Raw genomic sequence first — 18344 nt, 5'->3', positions numbered from 1 at the left:
TCAAGGTATTGGAGTGGCCATCACAATCCCATAGAAAATTTGTGGGCAGAACTGAGAAAGCGTGTGCGAGCAAGGAGGCCTACAAACCTGACTCAGTTACACCAGCTCTGTCAGTAGGAATGGGAAAAAATTCACCCAACTTATTGTGCGAGGCTTGTGGAAGGCTACCCTAAACATTTGACCCAAGTTAAACAATTTAAAGGCAATGCTACCAAATACTAATTGAGTGTATGTAAACTTCTGACCCACTGGGAATGTGATGAAAGAAATAAAAGCTGAAATAAATCATTCTCTCTACTATTATTCTCACATTTCACATTCTTAAAATAAAGTGGTGATCCTAACTGGCCTAAAACAGGGATTTTTTACTAGGATTAAATGTCAGGAATTGTGAAAAACTGAGGTTAAATGTATTTGGCTAAGGTGTATGTAAACTTCTGACTTCAACTGTATATGCCAAGTTGCTCTCTCAGAATATCATAATGGACCTGCAATTTTGACTTTCTCCACTTCCGCTCTGCCTTTCTGCAATTTCTCTTTAATTGATTAGTTTCCTCACTAATCCAAGGGACTCTCTGTTCGGATGTGTCCTTTTCAACCTTACTGGAGCTATGGCATCAATGGTTGCCCTTCATTTACTATTGAAGTTATCAACCATCACAAGAGGAAGGCAGAATAGGTGGTGGAGTATTGTTCATACACTCAAAAAAATCTGTATCAACTTCAGAGGTAAGATAGTGTTTCTTAATACTGCGTTCAGTATTACCCTGTGCTGTGGGCAACAAGGTAGTAAACATCCCCAGTGGTGATCAGATAAAGCAACATCAACAATAGAGGATATGTCAATAGAAAGCCCCTTGGTAATTACCAGGTCCAGAGTATGGCTGTGGTTATGGGTGGGCCCAGTAGAAAGCCCCTTGGTAATTACCAGGTCCAGAGTATGGCTGTGGTTATAGGTGGGCCCAGTAGAAAGCCCCTTGGTAATAACCAGGTCCAGGGTATGGCTGTGGTTATGGGTGGGCCCAGTAGAAAGCCCCTTGGTAATAACCAGGTCCAGAGTATGGCTGTGGTTATGGGTGGGCCCAGTAGAAAGCCCCTTGGTAATAACCAGGTCTAGAGTATGGCTGTGGTTATGGGTGGGCCCAGTAGAAAGCCCCCTGGTAATAACCAGGTCCAGAGTATGGCTGTGGTTATGGGTGGGCCCAGTAACATGTTGAATAAAGTCCATAGAGCTCAAAAGATTCATAAATTCAATGGCCTTGGAGTCAGTCTCTTTGTCAACATGAATATTAAAATCTCCCAACACAATGATTTTATCATAGTTGTCGAGGTAACCAATGGAATAGAAAACCAAATGATTAACGTTCCAACCGTGTTTTCTGACAGTCTCCAATCTATCAGTAGCAGAAAACCGTTTGTATAAACTCACTAGAAAGTGGAGTTAAATTAACATCATTGATTAACGTTACAACCGCGTTTTCTTATAGTCAGACTGATAGGAGATGACAGTTTGTATGAACTCACAGAAGACGGAGTGGACTGGAGCACTATCAGACACTGTCTGTCAGTCTCTAAAACAGTTTGATGTTGCTGGGACTGGAGCACTATCAGACCCTGTCTGTCTGTCAGTCTCTAAAACAGTTTGATGTTGTTGGGACTGGAGGAGTACCAGACCCTGTCTGTCAGTCTCTAAAACAGTTTGATGTTGCTGGGACTGGAGCACTACCAGACCCTGTCTGTCAGTCTCTAAAACAGTTTGATGTTGTTGGGACTGGAACACTACCAGACCCTGTCTGTCAGTCTCTAAAACAGTTTGATGTTGCTGGGACTGGAGCACTACCACACCCTGTCTGCCAGTCTCTAAAACAGTTTGATGTTGCTGGGACTGGAGCACTACCAGACCCTGTCTGTCAGTCTCAAACAGTTTGATGTTGCTGGGACTGGAGCACTACCAGACCCTGTCTGTCAGTCTCTAAAACAGTTTGATGTTGCTGGGACTGGAGCACTACCAGACACTGTCTGTCAGTCTCTAAAACAGTTTGATGTTGTTGGGACTGGAACACTACCAGACCCTGTCTGTCAGTCTCTCAAACAGTTTGATGTTGTTGGGACTGGAACACTACCAGACCCTGTCTGTCAGTCTCTAAAACAGTTTGATGTTGTTGGGACTGGAACACTACCAGACCCTGTCTGTCAGTCTCTAAAACAGTTTGATGTTGTTGGGACTGGAACACTACCAGACCCTGTCTGTCAGTCTCTCAAACAGTTTGATGTTGTTGGGACTGGAACACTACCAGACCCTGTCTGTCAGTCTCTCAAACAGTTTGATGTTGTTGGGACTGGAACACTACCAGACCCTGTCTGTCAGTCTCTAAAACAGTTTGATGTTGTTGGGACTGGAACACTACCAGACCCTGTCTGTCAGTCTCTAAAACAGTTTGATGTTGTTGGGACTGGAACACTACCAGACCCTGTCTGTCAGTCTCTAAAACAGTTTGATGTTGTTGGGACTGGAGCACTGCCATGGGCTAGTTGATCTGGACATTTCTGACAAGTTATAAATATCTCTCTAAGGTCTGTAATGACTGACATGACAAGAGGAACTGATGAGGCAGTACCCACCTAGTGCATTCTACTATTACAACTTTAAAGAGTCGGACTGAGTAGAGACTTTTGCGTGTGTGTATACCTCTAGTCCCCTCATCGATGACCTCTCTGATCTTGGGTTTCTCAGCAATGTTCTTGCGGGGCCTCTTGGTCGGAGGGGGCGGGGTGTAAGCTTCCTCTGGCTCCACCCACATCTCAGGGTACACGTCCTTATATGGGTGTCTCTCCTCTGGGGGAGGGTCAAACAACAGGAAACACTTACTTATGTGTGTTTATGTGTATGTGTGTGTGTGTGTGTGTGTGTGTGTGTGTGTGTGTGTGTGTGTGTGTGTGTGTGTGTGTGTGTGTGACCATCAGGGGGGTCCAGACTCTGAGGTCCGCTGGGCAGGAAGCCTGTCATGGCCCATTCTATCAACTTCCTGTTCTGCTTCTGCAGCTCCGCCCCCCCACCCTCTGCATCATCACCACCATCACAAGAGGGGATAGGCCTGCCGGCACGCTTGCTCGCCACCTAAACACACACACACACACACACACACACACACACACACACACACACACACACACACAGTAAAAAAATTGACAACAGAGTTTCAGCACGCTTATAGGGAAGGACATTCAACAAGCACAGCACAGCACAGCACAGCACAGCACAGCACAGCACAAATGATTGAAGATTGTCTTAGAGAAATTGATGATAAAAACAATGTGGGGGCTGTTTTGTTAGACTTCAGTGCGGCTTTTAACATTATTGATCATAGTCTACTGCTGGAAAAACGTATGTGTTATGGCTTTACACCCCCTGCTATAATGTGGATAAAGAGTTACCTGTCTAACAGAACACAGAGGGTGTTCTTTAATGGAAGCCTCTCCAACATAATCTAGGTATAATCAGGAATTCCCCAGGGTAGCTGTTTAGGCCCCTTGCTTTTTCAATCTTTACTAACAACATGCCACTGGCTCTGAGTAAAGCCAGTCTGTCTATGTATGCAGATGACTCAACACTATATACGTCAGCTATTACTGTGACTGAAATCACTGAAACACTTAACAAAGTACTGCAATCAGGGAAAAGTATAACTTGCCACGCATTCTGAAACTTATACATTACACATTATTACACCACTACATATCTACAATACAACACATTATTACACCACTACACTACCACTACATATCTACAATACAACACATTACTACACCACTACACTACCACTACATATCTACAATACAACACATTACTACACCACTACACTACCACTACATATATACAATACAACACATTATTACACCACTACTCTACCACTACATATCTACAATACAACACATTATTACACCACTGCACTACCACTACATATCTACAATACAACACATTATTACACCACTATACTACCACTACATATCTACAATACAACACATTACTACACCACTACACTACCACTACATATCTACAATACAACACATTATTACACCACTACACTACCACTACATATCTACAATACATGTGTAGTGGTGTAATAATGTGTTGTTTTGTAGATATGTAGTGGTAGTGTATTGGTGTAATACTGTGTTGTATTGTAGATATGTAGTGGTAGTGTAGTGGTGTAATAATGTGTTGTATTGTAGATATGTAGTGGTGTAATAATGTGTTGTATTGTAGATATGTAGTGGTAGAGTAGTGGTGTAATAATGTGTTGTATTGTAGATATGTAGTGGTGTAATAATGTGTTGTTTTGTAGATATGTAGTGGTAGTGTATTGGTGTAATAATGTGTTGTATTGTAGATATGTAGTGGTAGTGTAGTGGTGTAATAATGTGTTGTATTGTAGATATGTAGTGGTGTAATAATGTGTTGTATTGTAGATATGTAGTGGTAGTGTAGTGGTGTAAGAATGTGTTGTATTGAAGATGTGTAGTGGTGTTATAATGTGTTGTATTGTAGATATGTAGTGGTAGAGTAGTGGTGTAATAATGTGTGGTATAGTAGATATGTAGTGGTAGTGTAGTGGTGTAATAATGTGTTGTATTGTAGATATGTAGTGGTAGTGTAGTGGTGTAGTAATGTGTTGTACTGTAGATATGTAGTGGTAGAGTAGTGGTGTAGTAATGTGTTGTATTGTAGATATGTAGTGGTAGTGTAGTGGTGTAATAATGTATTGTATTGTAGATATGTAGTGGTGTAATAATGTGTTGTATTGTAGATATGTAGTGGTAGAGTAGTGGTGTAATAATGTGTTGTACTGTAGATATGTAGTGGTAGTGTAGTGGTGTAATAATGTGTTGTATTGTAGATATGTAGTGGTGTAATAATGTGTTGTATTGTAGATATGTAGTGGTAGAGTAGTGGTGTAATAATGTGTTGTATTGTAGATATGTAGTGGTAGTGTAGTGGTGTAATAATGTGTTGTATTGTAGATATGTAGTGGTGTAATAATGTGTTGTATTGTAGATATGTAGTGGTAGAGTAGTGGTGTAATAATGTGTTGTATTGTAGATATGTAGTGGTAGGGTAGTGGTGTAATAATGTGCTGTATTGTAGATATGTAGTGGTAGTGTAGTGGTGTAATAATGTGTTGTATTGTAGATATGTAGTGGTAGTGTAGTGGTGTAATAATGTGTTGTATTGTAGATATGTAGTGGGGTAAAATGTATTGTTTGATTGTATGTAATGGTGATTGGACCCCAGGATCTAATGGGTATCAATAATAAACCCCAGGAAGAGACGCTGTTGCCTTTGCAGGAACTAATGGGGATCCATAATAAATACAATAACACACACACACACACACACACACACACACACACACACACACACACACACACACACACACACACACACACACACACACACACACACACACACACACACACAGTGAAGGAAACGTAATGATGACAGTGTGACTAACTATGCATGTACATGAATGTGTGTGTGAGTGCGTGTTTGCATGTGTGTGTACCTGTAGTGCCTCATATATAGCCCTCCTGTACATGGGCTGTTTGTTGTAGGTGGGCTGGTGGAAGGCTGAGGAGAAGGAGCTCAGCGGCATCAACTTCTCTACACACACCTGGAGGGAGAAAGAGATGGAGAGATAGATGGAGAGTTGGAGTGAGGGAGGGAGGGATGTTTACAGTATTATAATACTCCTGGAGAGAGAGATAGATGGGTGTTTACAGTATTATAACACTCCTGGAGAGAGAGATGGATGTTTACAGTATTATAACCCTCCTGGAGAGAGAGATGGATATTTACAGTATTGTAACACTCCTGGAGAGAGAGATAGATGGATGTTTACAGTATTATAACACTCCTGGAGACAGAGATAGATGGGTGTTTACAGTTTTATAACACTCCTGGAGAGATATATGGATGTTTACAGTATTATAACACTCCTGGAGAGATAGATGGGTGTTTACAGTATTATAACACTCCTGGAGAGATATATGGATGTTTACAGTATTATAACACTCCTGGAGAGATAGATGGGTGTTTACAGTATTATAACACTCCTGGAGAGATAGATGGGTGTTTACAGTATGATAACACTCCTGGAGAGAGAGATAGATGGATGTTTACAGTATTATAACACTCCTGGAGAGATATATGGGTGTTTACAGTATTATAACACTCCTGGAGACAGAGATAGATGGATGTTTACAGTATTATAACACTCCTGGAGAGATAGATGGATGTTTACAGTATTATAACACTCCTGGAGAGATAGATGGGTGTTTACAGTATTATAACACTCCTGGAGACAGAGATAGATGGGTGTTTACAGTATTATTACACTCCTGGAGAGATAGATGGATGTTTACAGTATTATAACACTCCTGGAGAGGTAGATGGGTGTCTACAGTATTATAACACTCCTGGAGAGATAGATGGGTGTTTAGAGTATTATAACACTCCTGGAGAGAGAGATGGATGTTTACAGTATTATAACACTCCTGGAGAGAGAGATAGATGGATGTTTACAGTATTATAACACTCCTGGAGAGATAGATGGGTGTTTACAGTATTATAACACTCCTGGAGAACGAGATAGATGGGTGTTTACAGTATTATAACACTCCTGGAGAGAGAGATGGGTGTTTACAGTATTATAACACTCCTGGAGAGATAGATGGATGTTTACAGTATTATAACACTCCTGGAGACAGAGATAGATGGGTGTTTACAGTATTATAACACTCCTGGAGAGATAGATGGATGTTTACAGTATTATAACACTCCTGGAGAGATAGATGGGTGTTTACAGTATTATAACACTCCTGGAGAGATAGATGGGTGTTTACAGTATTATAACACTCCTGGAGAGATAGATGGGTGTTTACAGTATTATAACACTCCTGGAGACAGAGATATATGTGTGTTTACAGTATTATATCACTCCTGAAGAGAGAGATGGATGTTTACAGTATTATAACACTCCTGGAGAGAGAGATAGATGGGTGTTTACAGTATTATAACACTCCTGGAGAGAGAGATGGGTTTTTACAGTATTATAACACTCCTGGAGAGATAGATGGGTGTTTACAGTATTATAACACTCCTAGAGACAGAGATATATGGGTGTTTACAGTATTATATCACTCCTGAAGAAAGAGATGGATGTTTACAGTATTATAACACTCCTGGAGAGAGAGAGAGATAGATGGGTGTTTACAGTATTATAACACTCCTGGAGAGAGAGATGGGTTTTTACAGTATTATAACACTCCTGGAGAGATATATGGATGTTTACAGTATTATAACACTCCTGGAGCGATAGATGGATGTTTACAGTATTATAACACTCTTGGAGAATGAGATAGATGGGTGTTTACAGTATTATAACACTCCTGGAGAGATAGATGGATGTTTACAGTATTATAACAGTCCTGGAGAGATAGATGGGTGTTTACAGTATTATAACACTCCTGGAGAGAGAGATAGATGGATGTTTACAGTATTATAACACTCCTGGAGAGATAGATGGGTGTTTACAGTATTATAACACTCCTGGAGAGAGAGATAGATGGATGTTTACAGTATTATAACACTCCTGGAGAGAGAGATGGATGTTTACAGTATTATAACACTCCTGGAGAGAGAGATAGATGGATGTTTACAGTATTATAACACTACTGGAGAGATAGATGGGTGTTTACAGTATTATAACACTCCTGGAGACAGAGATAGATGGGTGTTTACAGTATTATAACACTCCTGGAGAGAGATATGGATGTTTACAGTATTATAACACTCCTGGAGAGATAGATGGATGTTTACAGTATTATAACACTCCTGGAGACAGAGATAGATGGAGAGTTGGAGTGAGGGATGTTTACAGTATTATAACACTCCTGGAGAGAGAGATGGATGTTTACAGTATTATAACACTCCTGGAGAGAGAGAGAGATGGATGTTTACAGTGTTATAACACTCCTGGAGAGAGAGATGGGTGTTTACAGTATTATAACACTCCTGGAGAGAGATATGGATGTTTACAGTATTATAACACTCCTGGAGAGAGAGATAGATGGGTGTTTACAGTATTATAACACTCCTGGAGAGAGAGCTAGATGGGTATTTACAGTATTATAACACTCCTGGAGAGATAGATGGTTGTTTACAGTATTATAACACTCCTGGAGAGAGAGATGGGTGTTTACAGTATTATAACACTCCTGGAGAGATAGATGGATGTTTACAGTATTATAACACTCCTGGAGAGGTAGATGGGTGTTTACAGTATTATAACACTCCTGGAGAGATAGATGGGTGTTTACAGTATTATAACACTCCTGGAGACAGAGATAGATGGATGTTTACAGTATTATAACACTCCTGGAGAGATAGATGGATGTTTACAGTATTATAACACTCCTGGAGAGGTAGATGGGTGTTTACAGTATTATAACACTCCTGTAGAGATAGATGGGTGTTTACAGTATTATAATACTCCTGGAGAGATAGATGGGTGTTTACAGTATTATAACACTCCTGGAGAACGAGATAGATGGGTGTTTACAGTATTATAACACTCCTGGAGAGAGAGATGGGTGTTTAAAGTATTATAACACTCCTGGAGAGATAGATGGATGTTTACAGTATTATAACACTCCTGGAGAGCTAGATGGGTGTTTACAGTATTATAACACTCCTGGAGAGATAGATGGGTGTTTACAGTATTATAACACTCCTGGAGACAGAGATAGATGGATGTTTACAGTATTATAACACTCCTGGAGAGATAGATGGATGTTTACAGTATTATAACACTCCTGGAGAGATAGATGGGTGTTTACAGTATTATAACACTCCTGGAGACAGAGATAGATGGGTGTTTACAGTATTATAACACTCCTGGAGAGATAGATGGATGTTTACAGTATTATAACACTCCTGGAGAGCTAGATGGGTGTTTACAGTATTATAACACCCCTGGAGAGATAGATGGGTGTTTACAGTATTATAACACTCCTGGAGACAGAGATATATGGGTGTTTACAGTATTATATCACTCCTGAAGAGAGAGATGGATGTTTACAGTATTATAACACTCCTGGAGAGAGAGATAGATGGGTGTTTACAGTATTATAACACTCCTGGAGAGAGAGATGGGTTTTTACAGTATTATAACACTCCTGGAGAGATAGATGGGTGTTAACAGTATTATAACACTCCTAGAGACAGAGATATATGGGTGTTTACAGTATTATATCACTCCTGAAGAGAGAGATGGATGTTTACAGTATTATAACACTCCTGGAGAGAGAGATAGATGGGTGTTTACAGTATTATAACACTCCTGGAGAGAGAGATGGGTTTTTACAGTATTATAACACTCCTGGAGAGATATATGGATGTTTACAGTATTATAACACTCCTGGAGAGATAGATGGATGTTTACAGTATTATAACACTCTTGGAGAATGAGATAGATGGGTGTTTACAGTATTATAACACTCCTGGAGAGATAGATGGATGTTTACAGTATTATAACAGTCCTGGAGAGATAGATGGGTGTTTACAGTATTATAACACTCCTGGAGAGAGAGATAGATGGATGTTTACAGTATTATAACACTCCTGGAGAGATAGATGGATGTTTACAGTATTATAACACTCCTGGAGAGATAGATGGGTGTTTACAGTATTATAACACTCCTGGAGACAGAGATAGATGGGTGTTTACAGTATTATAACACTCCTGGAGAGATAGATGGATGTTTACAGTATTATAACTCTCCTGGAGAGATAGATGGGTGTTTACAGTATTATAACACTCCTGGAGAGATAGATGGGTGTTTACAGTATTATAACACTCCTGGAGAGATAGATGGGTGTTTACAGTATTATAACACTCCTGGAGACAGAGATATATGGGAGTTTACAGTATTATATCACTCCTGAAGAGAGAGATGGATGTTTACAGTATTATAACACTCCTGGAGAGAGAGAGAGATGGGTGTTTACAGTATTATAACACTCCTGGAGAGAGAGATGGGTTTTTACAGTATTATAACACTCCTGGAGAGATAGATGGGTGTTTACAGTATTATAACACTCCTAGAGACAGAGATATATGGGTGTTTACAGTATTATATCACTCCTGAAGAGAGAGATGGATGTTTACAGTATTATAACACTCCTGGAGAGAGAGATAGATGGGTGTTTACAGTATTATAACACTCCTGGAGAGAGAGATGGGTTTTTACAGTATTATAACACTCCTGGAGAGATATATGGATGTTTACAGTATTATAACACTCCTGGAGAGATAGATGGATGTTTACAGTATTATAACACTCTTGGAGAATGAGATAGATGGGTGTTTACAGTATTATAACACTCCTGGAGAGATAGATGGATGTTTACAGTATTATAACAGTCCTGGAGAGATAGATGGGTGTTTACAGTATTATAACACTCCTGGAGAGAGAGATAGATGGATGTTTACAGTATTACAACACTCCTGGAGAGATAGATGGGTGTTTACAGTATTATAACACTCCTGGAGAGAGAGATAGATGGATGTTTACAGTATTATAACACTCCTGGAGAGAGAGATTGATGTTTACAGTATTATAACACTCCTGGAGAGAGAGATAGATGGATGTTTACAGTATTATAACACTACTGGAGAGATAGATGGGTGTTTACAGTATTATAACACTCCTGGAGAGAGATATGGATGTTTACAGTATTATAACACTCCTGGAGAGATAGATGGATGTTTACAGTATTATAACACTCCTGGAGACAGAGATAGATGGAGAGTTGGAGTGAGGGATGTTTACAGTATTATAACACTCCTGGAGAGAGAGATGGATGTTTACAGTATTATAACACTCCTGGAGAGAGAGAGAGATGGATGTTTACAGTATTATAACACTCCTGGAGAGAGAGATGGGTGTTTACAGTATTATAACACTCTTGGAGAGATAGATGGGTGTTTACAGTATTATAACACTCCTGGAGAGATAGATGGGTGTTTACAGTATTATAACACTGCTGTAGACAGAGATATATGGGTGTTTACAGTATTATATCACTCCTGAAGAGAGAGATGGATGTTTACAGTATTATAACACTCCTGGAGAGAGAGATAGATGGGTGTTTACAGTATTATAACACTCCTGGAGAGAGAGATGGGTTTTTACAGTATTATAACACTCTTGGAGAGATATATGGATGTTTACAGTATTATAACACTCCTGTAGAGATAGATGGGTGTTTACAGTATTATAACACTCCTGGAGAATGAGATAGATGGGTGTTTACAGTATTATAACACTCCTGGAGAGATAGATGGATGTTTACAGTATTATAACACTCCTGGAGAGATAGATGGGTGTTTACAGTATTATAACACTCCTGGAGAGAGAGATAGATGGATGTTTACAGTATTACAACACTCCTGGAGAGATAGATAGGTGTTTACAGTATTATAACACTCTTGGAGACAGAGATAGATGGATGTTTACAGTATTATAACACTCCTGGAGAGATAGATGGATGTTTACAGTATTATAACACTCCTGGAGAGATAGATGGGTGTTTACAGTATTATAACACTCCTGGAGAGATAGATGGGTGTTTACAGTATTATAACACTCCTGGAGACAGAGATAGATGGGTGTTTACAGTATGATAACACTCCTGGAGAGAGAGATAGATGGATGTTTACAGTGTTATAACACTCCTGGAGAGAGAGATGGATGTTTACAGTATTATAACACTCCTGGAGAGAGAGATAGATGGATGTTTACAGTATTATAACACTCCTGGCGAGATAGATGGGTGTTTACAGTATTATAACACTCCTGGAGACAGAGATAGATGGGTGTTTACAGTATTATAACACTCCTGGAGAGAGATATGGATGTTTACAGTATTATAACACTCCTGGAGAGATAGATGGATGTTTACAGTATTATAACACTCCTGGAGACAGAGATAGATGGAGAGTTGGAGTGAGGGATGTTTACAGTATTATAACACTCCTGGAGAGAGAGATGGATGTTTACAGTATTATAACACTCCTGGAGAGAGAGATAGATGGATGTTTACAGTATTATAACACTCCTGGAGAGAGAGATGGATGTTTACAGTATTATAACACTCCTGGAGAGAGAGATAGATGGATGTTTACAGTATTATAACACTCCTGGAGAGAGAGAAAGATGGATGTTTACAGTATTATAACACTCCTGGAGAGAGAGATGGATGTTTACAGTATTATAACACTCCTGGAGACAGAGATAGATGGGTGTTTACAGTATTATAACACTCCTGGAGAGAGAGATAGATCGATGTTTACAATATTATAACACTCCTGGAGAGAGACATGGATGTTTACAGTATTATAATACTCCTGGAGAGAGAGATAGATGGGTGTTTACAGTATTATAACACTCCTGGAGAGAGAGATGGATGTTTACCGTATTATAACACTCCTGGAGACAGAGATAGATGGGTGTTTACAGTATTATAACACACCTGGAGACAGAGATAGATGGGTGTTTACAGTATTACAACACTCCTGGAGAGAGAGATAGATGGAGAGTTGGAGTGAGGGATGTTTACAGTATTATAACCCTCCTGGAGAGAGAGATGGATGTTTACAGTATTATAACACTCTTGGAGAGATAGATGGGTGTTTACAGTATTATAACACTCTTGGAGAGATAGATGGATGTTTACAGTATTATAACCCTCCTGGAGAGAGAGATGGATGTTTACAGTATTATAACACTCCTGGAGAGAGAGATTGATATTTACAGTACTACAACACTCCTGGAGAGAGAGATGGATATTTACAGTATTATAACACTCCTGGAGACAGAGATAGATGGGTGTTTACAGTATTATAACACTCCTGGAGACAGAGATAGATGGGTGTTTACAGTATTACAACACTCCTGGAGAGAGAGATGGGTGTTGTCTTGTAACACTCTTCTTTACTTCCTGGGGGATTCTAATTGAAGGTTCTATTGAAGGTTATGAGGGCTCTGAGTGAGGGTCCAAAATAATAGAAAGTTCTGAGGGTTCTTAATAACGGAAAGTTCTGAGGGTTCCAAAATAATTTAAAGTTCTGTAGGTTCTAGCTGAAAGTTCTAACTGAAGCTGTCTGAGTGTTCTAACTTAAGGGCTCCCCTTATGTTTCTGAGGGTTCTAACTCACCACAGAGAACTTCCCGTCTCCGAACCACATGACCCAGCGTGTTCCCTCTGCTGCACGGCTCCTCCCACTCATCACCCAGGAGACGATGCGCCCGGGCCACCAGGAGAACCCACGCAGCTTCCCGAACACCAGACAGCCCAAACCAAACCCCCTACCATCCTATTATAAACACATGATATACATTATAACACCAGACAGACCAAACCCTCTACCATCCTATTATAAACACATGATATACATTATAACACCAGACAGCCCAAACCAAACCCCCTACCATCCTATTATAAACACATGGAATACATTATAACACCAGACAGACCAAACCCTCTACCATCCTATTATAAACACATGGTATACATTATAACACCAGACAGATCAAACCCTCTACCATCCTATTATAAACACATGGTATACATTATAACACCAGACAGACCAAACCCTCTACCATCCTATTATAAACACATGGTATACATTATAACACCAGACAGATCAAACCCTCTACCATCCTATTATAAACACATGGTATACATTATAACACCAGACAGACCAAACCCTCTACCATCCTATTATAAACACATGGAATACATTATAACACCAGACAGATCAAACCCTCTACCATCCTATTATAAACACATGGTATACATTATAACACCAGACAGATCAAACCCCCTACCATCCTATTATAAACACATGGTATACATTATAAAACCAGACAGACTAAACCCCCTACCATCCTATTATAAACACATGGTATACATTATAACACCAGACAGCCCAAACCAAACCCCCTACCATCCTATTATAAACACATGATATACATTATAACACCAGACAGCCCAAACCAAACCCCCTACCATTCTATTATAAACACATGGTATACATTATAAAACCAGACAGACTAAACCCCCTACCATCCAATTATAAACACATGATATACATTATAACACCAGACAGACCAAACCCTCTACCATCCTAGGCCGTCATTGTAAATAACAATTTGTTCTTAAATGACTTGCCTAGTAAAATAGAGGTTACATTTTTTTATACAATTACCTTGTACTCTGAATCTCTGGGTGTGGACCGGTGGCCCCTGGCAACAGGCTCTGGCGTCATGGCGATGGTGGGAGAGGCGGGGTCAGTGTGTTGCTGGGGTGTGGGAGTGGCTAAACTGGCTGCTGGCTCCTCCTCCTTCTGAAACTCTGGCTCTGATAGGTCCTCCATCACGCTCATCACAGCCTCTTGGTGGGCCCGCATCTCAGCCTGAAGAACACACATTATGAAAGTCATAAACACCAAGTATACACTGTGAATAAAACATTAAGGACACTCTTTCCATGACATAGACTGACCAGGTGAATCCAGGTGAAAGCTATGATCCCTTATAGATGTCACCAGTTAAATCCACTTCAACCAGTGTAGATGAAGCAGAGGAGACGGGTTAAAGGATTTTGAAGCCTTGAGTAAATTAAGACATAGATTGTGTATGTGTGCTATTCAGAAGATAAATAGGCAAGACAAGTGCCATTGAACGGGGTATGGTAGTAGGTGCCAGGCACACTGGTTTGCGTGTGTTAAGAATTGCAACACTGCTGGGTTTTTCTCGCTCAACTATTTCCTGTGTGTGTCACGAATGGTCCACCACCCAAAGGACATCCAGCCAACTTACATTTACATTTACATTTACATTTAAGTCATTTAGCAGACGCTCTTATCCAGAGCGACTTACAAAATGGTGCATTCACCTTATGATATCCAGTGGAACAACCACTTTACAATAGTGCATCTAAATCTTTTAAGGGGGGGGGGGGGGGGGTTTAGAAGGATTACTTTATCCTATCCTAGGTATTCCTTAAAGAGGTGGGGTTTCAGGTGTCTCCGGAAGGTGGTGATTGACTCCACTGTCCTGGCGTCGTGAGGGAGCTTGTTCCACCATTGGGGTGCCAGAGCAGCGAACAGTTTTGACTGGGCTGAGCGGGAACTGTGCTTCCTCAGAGGTAGGGGGGCCAGCAGGCCAGTGGTGGATGAACGCAGTGCCCTTGTTTGGGTGTAGGGCCTGATCAGAGCCTGAAGGTATGGAGGTGCCGTTCCCTTCACAGCTCCGTAGGCAATCAGCATGGTCTTGTAGCGGATGCGAGCTTCAACTGGAAGCCAGTGGAGAGAGCGGAGGAGCGGGGTGACGTGAGAGAACTTGGGAAGGTTGAACACCAGACGGGCTGCGGCGTTCTGCATGAGTTGTAGGGATTTAATGGCACAGGCAGGGAGCCCAGCCAACAGCGAGTTGCAGTAATCCAGACGGGAGATGACAAGTGCCTGGATTAGGACCTGCGCCGCTTCCTGTGTGAGGCAGGGTCGTACTCTGCGAATGTTGTAGAGCATGAACCTACAGGATCGGGTCACCGCCTTGATGTTAGTGGAGAACGACAGGGTGTTGTCCAGGATCACGCCAAGGTTCTTAGCACTCTGGGAGGAGGACACAAGGGAGTTGTCAACCGTGATGGCGAGATCATGGAACGGGCAGTCCTTCCCCGGGAGGAAGAGCAGCTCCGTCTTGCCGAGGTTCAGCTTGAGCTGGTGATCCGTCATCCACACTGATATGTCTGACAGACATGCAGAGATGCGATTCGCCGCCTGGTTATCAGAAGGGGGAAAGGAGAAGATTAATTGTGTGTCGTCTGCATAGCAATGATAGGAGAGACCATGTGAGGATATGACAGAGCCAAGTGACTTGGTGTATAGCGAGAATAGGAGAGGGCCTAGAACAGAGCCCTGGGGGACACCAGTGGTGAGAGCGCATGGTGCGGAGACAGATTCTCGCCACGCCACCTGGTAGGAGCGACCTGTCAGGTAGGACGCAATCCAAGCGTGGGCCGCGCCGGAGATGCCCAACTCGGAGAGGGTGGAGAGGAGGATCTGATGGTTCACAGTATCAAAGGCAGCAGATAGGTCTAGAAGGATGAGAGCAGAGGAGAGAGAGTTAGCTTTAGCAGTGCGGAGAGCCTCCGTGACACAGAGAAGAGCAGTCTCAGTTGAATGCCCAGTCTTGAAACCTGACTGATTAGGATCAAGAAGGTCATTCTGAGAGAGATAGCAGGAGAGCTGGCCAAGGACGGCACGTTCAAGAGTTTTGGAGAGAAAAGAAAGAAGGGATACTGGTCTGTAGTTGTTGACATCGGAGGGATCGAGTGTAGGTTTTTTCAGAAGGGGTGCAACTCTCGCTCTCTTGAAGACGGAAGGGACGTAGCCAGCGGTCAAGGATGAGTTGATGAGCGAGGTGAGGAAGGGGAGAAGGTCTCCGGAAATGGTCTGGAGAAGAGAGGAGGGGATAGGGTCAAGTGGGCAGGTTGTTGGGCGGCCGGCCGTCACAAGACGCGAGATTTCATCTGGAGAGAGAGGGGAGAAAGAGGTCAAAGCACAGGGTAGGGCAGTGTGAGCAGGACCAGCGGTGTCGTTTGACTTAGCAAACTTGACAGAACTGTGGGAATTATTGAAGTTAAAATTGGCCAGCATCCTTGTGGAATGCTTTTGGCACCTTGTAGAGTCCATGCCCCGAAGAATTCAGGCTGTTCTGAGGACAAAAGTGGTGCAACTCAATATTAGGAAGGTGTTCCTAATGTTTTGTACACTCAGTATATAGTCTAGTGGAACACTAACACTCTGGACATGATCTGATATTATATTATTATTATTAAACAGAGAGAGAGAGCAGACAGTATGACTGTATGATGACACTACTGTAGTTGAACTACTAACTACACACACACAGAGAGAGAGAGAGAGAGAGAGAGAGAGAGAGAGAGAGAGAGAGAGAGAGAGAGAGAGAGAGAGAGAGAGAGAGAGAGAGAGAGAGAGAGAGAGAGAGAGAGAGAGAGAGAGAGAGAAAACAATGTACTGAGAAAATGTCAAATCGGCATTTTTCCAAATTACCGTACGACAGACCACGTATTCACCCTGCACACCCTAATTAACAAACAAACAAACAAACCAAAACAAAGGCAAAGTCTTCTCATGCTTTTGTTGAATTCAAAAAAGCTTTCGACTCAATTTGACATGAGGGTCTGCTATACAAATTGATGGAAAGTGGTGTCCGGGGAAAAACATATGACATACTAAAATCCATGTACACAAACAACAAGTGTGTGGTTAAAATGTGCAAAAAACACACACATTTCTTTCCACAGGGCTGTGGGGTGAGACAGGGATGCAGCTTAAGCCCCACCCTCTTCAACATATATAGAGTTGAAGTCGGAAGTTGACATACACCTTAGATAAATATATTTAAACTCAGTTTTTCACAATTCCTGACATTTAATCCTTGTGAAAATTCCCTGTCTTAGGTCAATTAGGATCACCACTTTATTTTAAGAATGTGAAATGTGAGAATAATAGTAGAGAGAATGATTTATTTCAGCTTTAATTTCTTTCATCACATTCCCAGTGGGTCAGATGTTTACATAAACTCAATACAGTGAGGGGAAAAAGTATTTGATCTCCTGCTGATTTTGTACGTTTGCCCACTGACAAATAAATGATCAGTCTATAATTGTAACGGTAGGTTTATTTGAACAGTGAGAGACAGAATAACAACCAAAAAATCCTGAAAAACGCATTTCAAAAATGTTATAAAATGATTTGCATTTTAATGAGGGAAATAAGTATTTGACCCCTCTGCAAAACATGACTTAGTACTTGGTGGCAAAACCCTTGTTGGCAATCACAGAGGTCAGACGTTTCTTGTAGTTGGCCACCAGGTTTGCACACATCTCAGGAGGGATTTTTTGTCCCACTCCTCTTTGCAGCTCTTCTCCAAGTCATTAAGGTTTAGAGGCTGACGTTTGGCTAGGCCACTCCAGGACCTTAAGCTGCTTCTTCTTGAGCCACTCCTTTGTTGCCTTGGCCGTGTGTTTTGGGTCATTGTCATGTTGGAATACCCATCCACGACCCATTTTCAATGCCCTGGCTGAGGGAAGGAGGTTCTCACCCAAGATTTGACGGTACATGGCCCCGTCCATCATCCCTTTGATGCGGTGAAGTTGTCCTGTCCCCTTAGCAGAAAAACACCCCCAAA

At 41.4% G+C, this 18344-nt stretch overlaps 1 protein-coding gene across 4 annotated transcripts in view; it reads right to left on the bottom strand.

The window, feature by feature from the left end:
• The window catches only part of LOC106570983 (DNA (cytosine-5)-methyltransferase 3A), a 118206-nt gene that overhangs the window by 61686 nt on the left and 38176 nt on the right, over positions 1–18344 (bottom strand). For all 4 annotated transcript variants that reach the window (XM_045695477.2, XM_045695479.2, XM_045695478.2 and 1 more), the window contains 5 exons: positions 14333–14539; positions 13280–13438; positions 5565–5672; positions 2959–3118; positions 2690–2836 (listed from right to left, as the gene is read on the bottom strand). In XM_045695477.2, the coding sequence (XP_045551433.1) occupies positions 2690–2836; positions 2959–3118; positions 5565–5672; positions 13280–13438; positions 14333–14539 (781 nt within the window). The remainder of the gene's footprint in view (positions 1–2689; positions 2837–2958; positions 3119–5564; positions 5673–13279; positions 13439–14332; positions 14540–18344) is intronic.

This window comes from Salmo salar, chromosome 15, assembly GCF_965601325.2.
Source record: "Salmo salar chromosome 15, fSalSal1, whole genome shotgun sequence".
NCBI lineage: Eukaryota > Metazoa > Chordata > Actinopteri > Salmoniformes > Salmonidae > Salmo > Salmo salar.
This window is presented reverse-complemented; position numbering and strand designations above follow the sequence as displayed.